The sequence below is a fragment of the Triplophysa rosa genome, linkage group LG24 (genome assembly GCF_024868665.1).
Source record: "Triplophysa rosa linkage group LG24, Trosa_1v2, whole genome shotgun sequence".
Classification (NCBI taxonomy): Eukaryota; Metazoa; Chordata; class Actinopteri; order Cypriniformes; family Nemacheilidae; genus Triplophysa; species Triplophysa rosa.
Genome location: NC_079913.1, coordinates 753951 through 768485, shown reverse-complemented (window position 1 = coordinate 768485; position 14535 = coordinate 753951). Strand labels below are relative to the sequence as shown.

The window sequence follows — 14535 nt, the reverse complement described above, 5'->3', positions numbered from 1 at the left end:
CCTGTTTACAGACAAGCACACGAGTGTATTTACTACACCTTCGCTTTTGAAGTAAAAATACAACATGCAGGACTAAAGATTCAATCTTAAGAGTTATAAGCTTCCCAAAAAGCAAATATGGAGCATTTCTGTTTCTCTTTCCCTCACTTGTTCTCCGTCTAGCCTCTCACTGGCTGTGTCATTCTCCACCTGTCCAATCTTACCTTCCCACTGTATTATTGCTCATTTTTTATTTACTGTAATCTTTGCCGCAGTGTATCTCCATTTTTGACTGCATTTAAGGTTTTTAAGTACTATGTCAAGTTAAACAAAAGTGCAACAATCAGTACATTTGGAAGCTAGACGATTTTTTGTGATCCGAGTCCAAATTTCCGTCCGTCCGATTGGCATGGTGCCAACCCCCTCATCATTACTATAGCAACTGATGCAGAAACAACGAATATTGACCACACAGTCTTAAAGTCGGCATGAAATCAAAAATGATCGATATAATTGTTTTACACAGTGGTGAAGTATTTATTATAAATCATTATTATTTTTTATTCATTTGCACTTGTAATCTTTATTCAAAAACGTTAACCTCCTCCCCCTCTCTTCACTTCTGGGCACGAGGAATGGCACGAGGGCGGGGATGTAATGACTGACAGATTGCTTTTAACGATCCAATCAGTTGTCGGTGGATGAAATCAAGTCCCGCCCTACATTTTTATCTCATTTCAGAAGTCGTTTCGCTTTCATGCCAACTTTAAATCGATTCTTTACTTGCCAAATGAGAGAGTAGACAGCCATTCCTTATGATCAGAAGGGAAGATTATAAAATGCGAAGGGGTCGTAGACGCCTCTCCACATTCCTCATGTGACCGTGAGGGACATCAAAAATGTGATTACAATCAACCCACATTCATTCATGACTGTGTGCGGACCTCTCAGAGACGTGCCCGCCCCCACGTAGGGAAGCATCATTAGTTCATTCTGACAGGCTGCATGAGAGGGTCGCATGCATGACACACACACGCGTGTCACAGAGTCACACAGCACGGCTGATTTTGCTTTCATGTACGAAGCGTTTCAGCTGCATCCACACACAAGGTTGGGCCCAGTAGCCGCCTGCGCTTTCAACCCTTCAACTTTGACCCCTGACCCCTTCAGCTCTGTACAGGGTCAAGACCATCAGACCAAAGTAATTCTTTGCTAATCATACGTTTCCATTTAAACCAGAGAGCGAAAATGAGTTAACAAGGCCTAACATCTAATCCTGCGATCTGATTGGTTGACAGAAATGCGGTTTAATGATCGACTGTTGTTCTCACACACACTCAGGATCACACTTACCATCAGAACGGTGGATGCAGGTGTGCTGGTTGTCACTCAGGAAGAAGCCCTGTTTGCACTGGCACTCGTAACTGCCCATCGTGTTCACGCAAACCTGCTGACAGCCGCCGTTGTTGTCCAGACACTCCTCCACATCTAACATCCGTTAGAGAGAGACACAAATACACATGGTCATTACAAGGCACACAAACACGGCCGCCCGAGGCTTCAGGCGAAAGCATCACGCTCAGTCTCTCGGAGGAAACGACGCCGGCCCTGCGCAGGTATTCGCGTGTTTGCTTATCCACGGCTGATTTTGGCTTTCTGCTGCTACTGAAGAGCGATGTTGATTAAACGGCTAGTTTGATGTTCCAGTTTTCAAACACATTTGCCGGACGAACAAACCAGTAAACAGCAGGCCGACAAATTACGAACGTGGGAGAGGTTGACCGAATAAAATGTAAACGAAATACCGGTAAGTCGCACATGTACAGCAGCTGTAAAATCACAAATAAATCAAAGTTTGTTCCTTTCAGGTTTCATTTCTGCTTGTGAAGTGCAATATCTTAAACACACACGCAGGCTCATTGTTGTGTGTTTGTCAGCCCTATAAATTGCATTGTGGGTATGATGGTTTGAGTAACAGCGTGACATCGGGGAGCAGTAACACACTTGAGTGAATTTTACACACCCCTAACACTCTGCCACTGTTGAGTCGGCAGTCCATAATTCATGGACACTATAACGATTTTGAGTGGTGTCACCGTTTTAGCTATGACATCACTTAACTTTAAGGAAACTGCACCATTTGGGCCTGAAAATGTCTATTTGTATTTTAAAAGAGATGTTTTCCCACCTCAGGCACAAAGCATCACATTGGATGACCACTGTTGCGGACACATGCACCCTTATATTCACATTGATGGTCAACAGTTCGAGAAAAATATCACAGATGAGATTATTATTTAATATCAATTGTTTTTCCTAGACAGGAATAATATTAAAAGAAGAGAAAAGAAGTTTATTAAGTCTCATACATTTCTTCATTTTTCTTCAATAAAAAATGCACATATAACTAATTTCCCATAAAATCTGGATAATCCAAAACTGGATTATTTTAGCTATATCATTTACATTAAATCTGAAAAGCTTTAAAAAAAATATGCGAAAAAAGTTTACATCTTATTCTAAAGACACACACACACAAAACAAAACAACGACTGAGGTTGTCATACACATTCATGGATAAAAGGGTTCATTCTATAGCCCCATATTCTCAATGAAATTTCTTACATTTCTCACGCTTTTAAAATTTGAAGCAATTTTAGAAGAAACATGCAAGATCTTGATACTTAAAACACAAAACTCAAACCTCAGTAACATTCCCCTTTGGGTTCTCTGTCAGTCCGTGTGTGTGTCAACACATGATGGAGTGTGTGTTATCCGCCTGCGTCATCTATCTTGTTTAGTACAATCCGTCTCTGTTGTTTACACGCCGCTCATAAACTCGCTCAGAATGTGGAGGCATTCTCAAAGCTTCGACAAACGAGGCCGGGCAAAAACATGTCCATTTCCTGCGGTATTCTAGGTGAAGTAAAGCACCGCGTCTGTCTTTCTGTGACAGCTAACAGGCTGTGTGGAGAGGTATAACGTTTTACAACCCCGGAGAGATATGTTTGGGACGCTTTAAAACCTGTACAGCCATTAGCACCCTAATGTAGAGCCACAATGACCTGACTAGCTTCTCCGGTGTAGGCATAAATATGAGACAAATATGTTCAATACAGCGAGTGGCTGTTTGTTTCATCCAGGACACAACCGGTTCCGACATTTACCTCCTTCCACATATATGGAAACAGGAGGTGAGCTTGCATGATTGAAAATAGCATCCCGGGACATTATGAAACTGGCTCCCAGGTGAAATCACACGCCTTTAAAGAGGCTAAGACGGCAGGGCTAAAAGAGACTAACTATCAGATCCAGCCCGGTTTATGAGCTAAAGCATTGTATTCTGAGCAGATCCCAATGGAATTACAGAAGGGACTAACGTAATGCCTCTGTCTGGACGTGGTAGCTATGTTTCTTTTGTATAACACCTCAACTCAGCAACCGGAGGACGCATTTATACAATACCCACGTGTGTAGGACATAGATACACAATATTACACATCGACTCATCCGTAAGCGATTCAGCACGCCAGCACGACCGCCTTTGATCCCGGTTTAATTTGGTCCCAGTGGTTTATTATGTGGCTCCTGGCTTCACCTGCGCACATAACTTTTATTTTAGCCCCCGTGGGCATCTGGTTAACACGGCTGGGACTGCAATGCCTTTACTGTCCTATTAACTACTGTACGCTGATAAAAGCAGGGATGACGGGGAGGTAAGGCCTGACCACAGAGGTATCCCTGTCTGCCCCATTTGCATGAACGATTTTTTTAAATATAAAGTATGTGGACACAGCTCTTGTAGTATTCGAAGATGCCGGAACCCCCTGAAGACGGTTTTAACCAATCATGTGAAAGAAAAATCATGCGCCGGGAACGCTAGACACAGAAAGACAGAGGGAGATGATTGGTTATAAGAATGTTGACATCCTTTTACTTCTGGCTGAACAGATGCTAGAATATCCCTCATGAGGCCGCCCCAAGCTTGTCGCTTTTTATTGCTGCATGTAAGAATCCATTCACGTCGGCACGCTTCTCATTTGTCACAGACGAGAGTAATATTTGATAAGAGGGTGACATGTGCCGCCTGCCTCCGTCTGTAGCGGCTCTGGCTGTTTAATGTGGGAATGGAAACAGATATCCTCAGCGTGACAGCTCGCTCTCGCTTTAAAAGGAGGAAAAAAACAACATTTCAGCTGTCATCTCTCAATTAAAGCCCTCTCTGCCAAAACTTAAACAAGAGCGCTGGCATCCCAGCCTGCGAGTTTAAACTAGAGCGCTTTTGTTTTGTTTGATTGCTCTTGTGTCAACTTTGATTTGGAAAAGATCTGAGATGACGTGACACAACAGGGAGAGAGAAAAGAGAGAGAGAAGATAATGAAAAGAGGATATAGAGAAAGAGGGATGGAGGACCGAGAAAATACTAAAACGTGAGATGTTATTGAATGAGAGCAAAACGAATTTGAAAATGAACCTAGCGAAGTGTAATGACCTTGATGGAAGTGAACAGAAGATCATTTAAATAAAGTGAAGCGAACTAAACACATCTTAAAAAAGTAAACTGACAAGAAGTAAACAAAACAGAGCTGAACTCAAGTGAAATAAAAGTGATCTTCGCCGAACTAAAAAACAAATACACAAGTGACGTGAACAGACCTGAACTGATCCAAACTCAACTAAAGAAAGACTGAACTTGAGAAGACGTGTGTGATCACAATCGACCTGACCATATCAGAACGATTCGCTCTTCAAAAATGACCTTTGTTACAAGCTCAACCCTCCATCACCGTGGTCACAGAGAACATTCCTTCCTTCTACGACTGCACGAGTTCTCCTTCATTCTGATGGTGGAGCGAGAAGGGAAAAGCAGGCAGAAGATAAATAAACAGCAGCAGCAGGGCAGGCATTCATAAAACACAGCGAAGCATCAACACATTGAGTCCAGCTGCCTGCACGCAGAGGGAAAACAAATACGAATAGAACTGAAATGAAATGAAAAAGGCCGAGGAACTGCACTGGACTGCTCTTCAATCAGCTCACCATTAGTCAATCTTAAATCAATTAAAGCTTGAACTTGTTAACATGTGACATCTGGAGCGCCGAAATGACTTCCTACACGAGCGGCCAGACGGACCTCTGATTTCCCTATATTTCAAAGGGCTTGCGGGTTTGGTTGGCACTCGGTCGGTCTGTTTGAAGACAGTGTGTGTTTGTGGGGAACGAATAAATGTTGTTTACTTTTTGCTTACTACATTAAAGTATGACTGTAAGGGACGAAAGTCGTGTCGAATGACTAGAATATCGTAGTAACATGGACCACATCATATCTACACGCTTAGAGGCTGTGTCCACCGAGGCGCATTTACGCGGTTGAAAACGCCCGCTGCAGGCGCAGCGTTCTGCCCAAAGTTGAGCATTTTTCAACTCTGGGCGTCAGGTCGAACGGCAGCGCTGATCGCAGGAAAAATGCATAACACCAGCGCTGAGCACGGGGAAAAAAACGTCAACTGATGGCGCGGCGTTTCCGATGAAAGCAATTGAAAAACCAGGCCGGCCGCAGGCGTAAACGCCTCGGTGGACACAGCCCCTTACACCGTGGCAGGTTGAGTTTCAGAAAATGTAAAAATCTATTCTTGTTGAAAATGACATTTCTTTGTCTGGTGTAACAGGTAACCGATGACATTATACAAACAAATTCTCAATTAACATTTATCATAAAGCATTATGGGAAAATGGCAGACAGAGATGAGACACAAAAGCATTTTGAAAGAGAGATTGAAGGATAGGTCATCATCATCAAGTTGTATGATTCATTTAACATTTTGATACGGGTCAAGTTCTTGTGGTTTCACTTCCTTCTAAACTTGTGATCATACGCACCGATGACGAGCCAATGAGAAACACGAGGCTTCATGATATCAAGCTCCAATCAGAATGAATGAGGTTTTGAAAGAGCCACAGACACAGATGATGTAGCGATGAGAAACATCAACATAATATGACAAAGCGCCACATTACATGACTTTTCATGACCATACACATTTTTCACGACTTTAGGAAGTCAAATGAAGTGTTTAAAGCAAGGTTACGGGTTCAGCGGTCTATCAAAAGCATCTGTGGCAAAAATATTGATTTCCACGGAAAATAATTTTGACTTGTGGAATGTTCAAATAAACGCAGCACTTACAACGAAAGTACATCAACGCTAAAATGCGCACTTATAATACACACAAGATGTAAAGATTATGTCCGCTGGGACGAGTTTAGTTAGACAGAGCGGCTTACCGACCTTGTCCGTGTAAAGTTATATCCAATCTTTCCACTGTTGTGCATTATGACAAGGATCCCAAAAAGGAATGTGGCATAACTATTTGTAGGAGCACAATTTTATACGTACAGTATTTGCATTGCACCTGGAACACTGAACCTCCCCAACGGTGAGTTTGAGAAGAGACAGCAGGGAGAGGGAAAAAAAAGCCAAGCTTGATCTTTAAATGCTTCACATTTTCTGTGTCAATCTATTTCTAGGGAAGGGCGGAAGAGAGGGGCGAGATGAAGAAAGACAGAGGCAGATTAAAAACAAGGGAAAGGACAAAAGAGGACAAAGAGATAGATGCGGGAAAGCAGGAAGAGAGAGAGAGAGAGAGAGAGAGAGAGAAAGAAAAGAAGGAGGGGGTATACCAGGAGAGCCCCTCAGTACTGCCGATGGCCTCTACGGCCTGCTCTTGGTTCCCAGAGCCATCATTTAGATTTGTATTTGAGACATTCCACAATAAAGATGTCAAATAGAAAGCAAGTCTATCGCCTCGAGGGAAACAGCCTGGAGTCACTCCAATGAGACCCACAGCCAACATAACCAATACAAATACGGAAAGAGAGAGAGAGAGAGAGAGAGGGAGCAAAGATGGAAGGGCGGGGAGAGAGAGAATTGAGATGTGATGTTAAAATGACAAGAAAGAAAAATGAAGCTCAGCATCTTCAAACACGTATTTGCTTTGGATGCAAAGGGAAGAGAAGAGAGCAGCTCCCGTTCCTCATATAACTGCTAAGAAACATGATGTCCTAGACGGTCACCGTGACATCACAGAGCCACCACGCATCACTCTGATAAGTCTGTTTTAACCAAAGACACATCTGCACTCACTTACAGGGGCAAAGCAGACAGCCTCTGTGAAGCGCTGCTACAAAAAAACACTTTTTGACGAATTCCTGAATCCCCACAGCAATCCAGAAAAACCATGAGACCCGGTCTTAACTCCCGGGTCGTGGAATTTCATCTTTGAACTATTTCAATAAATATGTGATGGCAAGTTATTCATTTTCTCTCAGCCTTTTCTTTCCCAACTTCCATTTTCGTCCGCTAACATAAACATCTGACCTGACTGGCGAATTCTGGGAAGTGGATGCGATTGCGCCACTGGTGACATTTGGGTGACATTTTGAAGAGACGAAAATAATCGCGAGGTTCCTGTTGGCGTGCTCCTGTCAGAACGAGCTGGAACGCTGGCGCTAGACGCGGCTCGGCTGGCCTTTCCGAGGCGCTGCGCGGAAGGGGCCGGAAGATCGGCGGAGCAGATTTGTTTACGTTTGCGGAGGGGGTCACGGGTGAGGTCGCCGGCCGGGCAAAGAGATGACGAGAGAAAGTCTGTGTGAGAACTTGTGTGTGGAAATGCATTTTCTAGGGTTTTACCGAGACAGTTGTGCCCGTCGTCTGCGAGCATGAAGCCGTCGTAGCACGTGCACCTGTAGTTCCCGGGGATGTTGATGCAGTCGTGCACGCAGCCGCCGTTGTAGTCGTTATCACACTCGTCCATGTCTGAAAGAGACATGCACACACATTTAGAAATCAAATACAAAATCAACTACGGCAATAGATGTTTATATTTTTGTGGACATGAATGACGTCTGCCAATGCAGAAGAGTGTTTTAGCACTTTGCTCTGTGGTTGCTAGGGCTTTCTGGTCGGTTGCTAGGTGGATGCTTATTGACCCATGATATGGCCCCTGATGTGGGCCTGATTTACATCATGTTAAAATGACTAAACAGAGGATAAATGAGGTTTAAAAACCGTTGACATATGTAACAAGGCTTCATCCCCTTAGAGTTTTTACAGCAGTTAGACATCAGTGGGGACAGAAAAATAAACACAATATTTCTCACTCTTTCACTCACACACATGAAAATATCAAAACCAGATAGACAGAAAGTATCTTCCTCCAACCACACCATATAAACAGGTGTCTGTTTTATGTTCAGTACAACCTGAAAAAGAGAAGGAAAGAGAGCGAGAGAGATACCTGGACTGTGCTCTTGGACAGATATGAACTAAAAATAACCGCATTTCGCATTACTTACAAAATTTAAAAAAAACCCACAAACCACATTGTGAAACTCCAGCTACAAGAATAGAGCATTCAAGAATGCTTGTTTTTCGTTTTATTCATAAACAAAACTTTCAAGTCAATCTTCCAAAAATCCATTGAAAATTTCAAACATAAAGTGAGACACACTTCAAATAACACATATGGGCGTGAATACTTCACCTCTGTTTTAGTCATTTATCTGTTTGTTTTTCACTATCAAAGTGAACAGCAGTGTCAGCTTTGGCCTATTTTGAGGAAATGACTGTTGGATTACACAAACAAAACAGCCAACTCATAACTAAAACATCTATAAACACTCAGCCGGCAAACAAGAACAGTTTACAACCTTTTTATCCAATGTAGGGATGTAAAAAGTTATGGTATGTTAATACTAACCTGATACTAACATTTAAAAAGTAACAATACTACAGACTTTTAACATTTATTTAGGCATTTAGCAGACGCTTTTATCTAAAGGATAGGAGCGGAGAAAACAACAAAGCAACAATAATTCATTTCGCATCAGGATTTATATATTATATCTAATAATTATGTGTGTGAAAACAAATGATTTAACTAGTTATATGTTGTGCATATTTTCCTTTGGATTTTATTCCAATTTTTGAAATAATATTTTGAAATTTGAGGCACTGATTACTTAACTCGTATCTAAAAAAAACATGTCATTGTTTAATTGATTCTTTTTATTATATTTAGCTTTATAATTAAATGAGTCTATGGTATTTTGTGAAATGTCACTGATATTACAACTACAGGCAGTTTGATATCGTAACAACCCTAGTCGAGCGTACATGCTCTAAAGAGCACAGCTATAATAACGAAAACGAATAAGACGGATGGAGAAAAACCCCTGAAGGTAAATGAGAATGAGATGAGAATCGACAGTGATGTTGCCAGCTGCAACTCACAGTAAAATCCACTTTATCAGTGACATTACACAGACAAAACATCCAACCGGCAAAAGAAGATGGTGAGTAAAGACGTGTGTGTTGTTGAGGTGAGCCAGGCTAACAGCGTGTGTATGGGGTGCCAGAGCAGGTGCGAGGGGGCCGGGGTTGTGTGGATGGCGAGCTGACAAACGTCCCGGTCCCGGAGCTGTTGTTGACATCAGCCAGCAGTGAGCCGACAGTGTCGGCCTGCCACTCGCCGTCGACACGTGCACATCTCTAATGGAAGGAGAAGTGTTTACGTTCAGATTAGGCACCTCCGCTATCACCTCAGCAGGGGTAGAGCCGGCGGGGGGCGACACCTCAACGGCCCTAAAATCCAACACTAATCCTAACTGCTGGAAAACACGCCATGGGGAGAGGGGGATAGAAGGGGTTCAGAAAAGAGCCCTTGCCAAACAGATTTTCCTCAACTTGGGAAGTGAGAGACAAACTCTGACACCTTGCTAATGTGCGTTTCTGTAAGGTTTCTCGCTCCTACAGTTCACATAATGTCAGACCCGGTTTTTGTGAGCCGTGGTAGAGGTGCGGGTGAGAAAAAACAACGATTAGATGAATGACTGGCAAATCTTATTTTGTTTTCTCTTTTATCCTCCCAGATCTGATCATCTCTAAAACTGACCACAATAAGTTAAGGACTTTTGACTTAGGACGGTAAGCAACCACCCAGAACACTGTAGCATCATAACATCAGGTTTTGCACATGTTCTTCGAAACACACGGGTGTGCGGTCACTTGCGATCAAACAGACGCGACTGGCTGGCGTCCAGGCCACGAAATATCACTTCCCCAGAGATGCTCCACTCTTGTGTTACATGTGGTCCTGTCATTGTAATTGCATTTTTGTTGTAAGAAACAGGGCCAGTGTGTGCTGTCGTGGGCCATGTGTGTGTCTCTAATAAGCATTAGTACCATTAATGATGTATGATGGACCAGCTTCCTCGGTTGAGTGTGTGGACAGTACATGGAGTGATTTCTCCGCATCTATAGTGTACGTGTGTGTCTGTGTGGCGGCACTCTGACGTGTCCCGTGAGGGGAGGGTCAGTGATGAAGGGTGGCCACACTTAGCCAGCCAATGGGAACATCGGCAGCCCTGTGACGAGTCGGCAGACGCCAGGCAGACAATGGCCTAGTAATGCGCCGACACCTCTATCTCTCACTCCATTTATCTGTCTCCTCCTCGCTGACCCCTCCCACCCCCGCCCACAACCTTTTCTAGCGTTTTACATTCACACAAACGCTATCGGCAACACAATTACACCATGATCCCACTTACAAGACTAGGGCACTTCAACTGTCTGACCTGTTTCACTGACAGATGAGAAAGGAACGAACAGGATTCGGAAAGGAAGACTAATGCTGAGTCATATTTACGGGATTTGTTTAATCTCTTTCTCCGCCCCTGCAAACAGACACAGGAGTGAATCCATCACTCATCATGAATCATGAAGGGGTCCCGTTTGGGCTCCGCCCCCTGATGAATCTCATTAATGAATCGGTTTACATGATCAATAAATGATGACTTGAAAAGCGAAGACTTTATTAAGAGCTCATAAAGAAGACATATTTCTCAGACTTATCTCCGAAGAGAAACCTGAGAATGTACGCAGAGCATCCTCCGGCTCTGTGTTTATTCCCGTTGCTGTCTTGGAGAAACAACAAATCAACACTATAAATCACCTTCTCGCATTAAACACGCTAGACGGACGGCTGAAAAGCACGAGTTTAGCAAGTGCTTTCTTAATTTCCTTCAAAGGCAAACGCGCAGGGCTTTAATTAGAGGGTGGATGGGGTGGTATACAGGGGTGTTAATGGGCTTCTCACTTCAGACAAAACAGCCCCCCCATCCTTCCCACAACACATTTCACTATGGACGGAATGTCCGCTCAGACAAGAGAGAGAGAGGCAGCGTGAGGACTATAATAGTGGAGACGTACACACGCACGCATAGTTAACATAGTAAGACCAACACACCAAAGTCTAACCCCTTCGGATTCGGCGCAACTGACAGCCTCATTGCCCTCGAAGCGTAGACTGTGGTTTGAAGGTGGGAGTAAAAAGCTTCTGTTAAGTCCAGAACATTCCCCGTGTTTCCTTAGAGAAAATAAAAGATGTTGTTCTAGCCCACGCCGTCTGGCCTCGGAGTTTCGAGCGTTAGCTGAGGAGCAGTCTGGTGCGATGCCATTTCAAATCCACCTAATTCATTAATGGCGTTGAGGAACGGGGTTCAGGTTTCATAATAGGTAGAGAGCACATTTCCTCTCACCCTGAAACACAAGCTCAACACATGTGGGTAAAACAGCAAGACGGAGGGGCAAAAAGAACAGAAGAACACAGAGTACAATAACAGGAAATCCTCTAACGGCATCACGCTCGGCCCACCTTTCTAACTAATGTACGCCCGTGTGCCTCGTGCCCTCAAACGCACCAGCTGTAAGTCTGACGGCCGACATAATGAGAAATGTGTGGATGTATGCTGGATGAATTCGAGAACGTGTCTGTTCGAACACAAATTCCTCCTGGGTTAACGCAACCTGGGCCCATAAAACAAACTCCCATCTTGGTAACTAAAGGCTTTTGGAAAAGCACCATTCCTAAGAAACTTTCTTTCTTCCTAGTGCATCTGGAATATTTTTAACTTTAAATCTTGAAATGTAAAGTTATGATGGAAAAGGAATTATACATATTTGAGACTGATCATATAAACACTTTCATTTGAAAAAGGTCAAATATTCTTGCTTCCAGTAAAGCGCACAGGATGTTCTTTGGTACATTCACAAATCAAACTGGTGGAGTCCATGCCAGCTCGAGCGCATGCGGCCATTAGAGCAAACAGGGGACGACCCAAATACTGAGAAACGCTAATATCCACTAACATTACTGGGGAAGAAATGCAGTGCATCGTCATGTTTGAAGCATGCACAATAGATGCGTGCGTCCGTGTGGAGCAGTGCCATAATGTGAATGTGTATTTGTGAAAAGGCGATGGACTGTGTGCGTGTTGGCTCCAGCTGTGCTGTGCTCTCAGGCAGAACGGTAGAGAGAGGTGTAAAGACGAGAGCAGGTTTTACCCTCCAAGCACCTCTCACCTTCGCACTGCACTTCCTCCTCACTAATTAAGACCCTCAGCAGGAGCCGATGAACATCTGGATGACCTGCCCGGAGTTTGGACTGTGATTTTAAATGTCCTCACAAACAGTTTTGCTTTATATTTGCTAAACCCTCAGCTAGGTTTGTCTAAGGGTTGTGGTAGGGGTTGGATATTTCCTAATGTAGTGAAATGAAACCCTGTGCTCGCGCGAGACAGTGGATAATGGGGGGCGGAGAAAGATCCGGCTGACCCACCTTCACAGTGCTTGCCATCTCCTTTGTAACCAGTCTTGCAGATGCACTTGAAGGATTTTGGAGTATTTTGGCACAGAGCGTCGATGTGACAGTCGTCAGTGGCTTCAGAGCATTCGTCTGCATCTGCGGGATAAACGCATGGAATTAGATTTATAGCTAAATGCTTGTACACATGTAGAAAGACGGCCCACAGGAAAGAAAAACTGAAATAAAAAATTGCTATTGTTTCTTCTAGACAGCAATAGGGTTAAATCCATAAATCCAACTTTCTGAGAAGTATCCTGCATAGTTTCTAATCACGTTTTTTGAAAGACCAGATTATTCTGTCTATTTCTATTAGGAGAAATGTCAAAAAAACGAATGCTTCCTAAAACCTCAAAATAGCAGGAAGATGCCAGTTAAATGTTTTTTTTTCTCTTAGAAAGCGTTTGTCAATCTCTCTTGAAACTTAAATTAGGGCGTTTAAGAGTTGCAGAAGCATCTGAATCTATTTGTCAGAGCAAACATTAATCTCTAACTGGACTAGACAAAACTCAAGCCTTAATGACAAATCTATTTCTTCTAACAGAGGAATACGGGTGTGGCAGAGGTTGCTTTTTGTTGCTGGTCGGGGACCAGTTTGATGCTTTGTATGAGGGTCTTATCACTTATTATTGGCTTGAAAAGATGCTGATTTTAGAACAGAATACAAAACAAAAAGGCCAGTTCTAGTGGGTACATGAGCAGAAATACTTTTAAATGTAAGAAATATATGGATTGCTTCACCCAAAAAGCCCAGCAATAAAAAAACACATGTCCAAAATAAGACTCATTCAGACTCAGGTACAGAACTTCAGATGTGAAGGCAAAGTAATAAAATAATTAATCAATTAATCAATCAATCAATTAATTCTGTATGATCATTTGTATACTCAGATCTATTAGAATATTAAACTTAATACACAAGTATGGCACAAAAGTAGCTCCGCACCATGTGCGCAACGCGGTGCGCTCCTGTGATCAAACCCTAAACACCCCAAATCGTTCAAACTCATAACATATAAACGCAATAAGGGAAAATAAAGTAAATATTTGCATGCGTATTTCGTGATTTTATGCATAATAAAATAATTTTCATTTAAAAATACTCAAAACCCCGAACGCGCAATAGCCAAAAACTTCAATGAACTTATAATTTGGAAACAAGTAAGAAATATGCAGGGCTCTTTGATTTTCACGGGTGTGTTCATGTAAAACACGTATCAAATCTTAAAGCAAGGTTAAAAGAACCGACACTGTTTTGTAGGTTTCATTATTGACTTTTTCCAAGCATTCATTATGGAGAGACACAATACGTATCGATGAGCGCGGAGGAGTGAGAGGTCGATAAGCCCCCAAAATCGACCCCGTCATACACCCCATGGGAGCCAAATTCTCTTATTAGGGAACATCAGGCGGCGTAATGCTTTGCTTTAAATCAGATTTGCGCCCTAGAGAGATATTCAACATGCTATTTCCAGTTATGTCAATAATATAAGCCCACGATTTTTACCAAAGTGTGACCAAGAATGCAGAAATAAGCCCTTTCAGGTAACCACCGGCTAAATACAATCACAAGTAAATATGCTTTATAATACTGATTATTGAAATGGGCATTAGCAACAGAAAATATTTTCAATTCAGTAATACTTATCAGTGATTTAAAGTTTCATCTGAAAATGATGCGTAAGATGAGAAAAAAGGCTTACCTGCGACTCCAACATTTCCCATGACATCTAAAGTATTTATGAGGAGGAAAAGCAAACAGACGTCCCAGGAAAAGCAGACAGGGCCCATGGTTCTAGGCTGTGAGTGAATGGAGTTCTCCAGTTGTGCGCTTCTGTGATAAGAGGAGCGTTTC

The 14535-nt window shown here is 42.8% G+C and overlaps 1 protein-coding gene across 2 annotated transcripts in view; it reads right to left on the bottom strand.

Annotated features, from left to right (window-relative positions):
• Positions 1-14535, bottom strand: part of scube1 (signal peptide, CUB domain, EGF-like 1) — a 55645-nt gene extending 41110 nt beyond the window's left edge. For both annotated transcript variants that reach the window (XM_057323532.1, XM_057323533.1), the window contains exons 1-4: positions 14384-14535; positions 12657-12779; positions 7670-7795; positions 1333-1467 (exon numbers count right to left, since the gene is read on the bottom strand). In XM_057323532.1, the coding sequence (XP_057179515.1) occupies positions 1333-1467; positions 7670-7795; positions 12657-12779; positions 14384-14471 (472 nt within the window). In that variant the 5' untranslated portion in view covers positions 14472-14535. The remainder of the gene's footprint in view (positions 1-1332; positions 1468-7669; positions 7796-12656; positions 12780-14383) is intronic.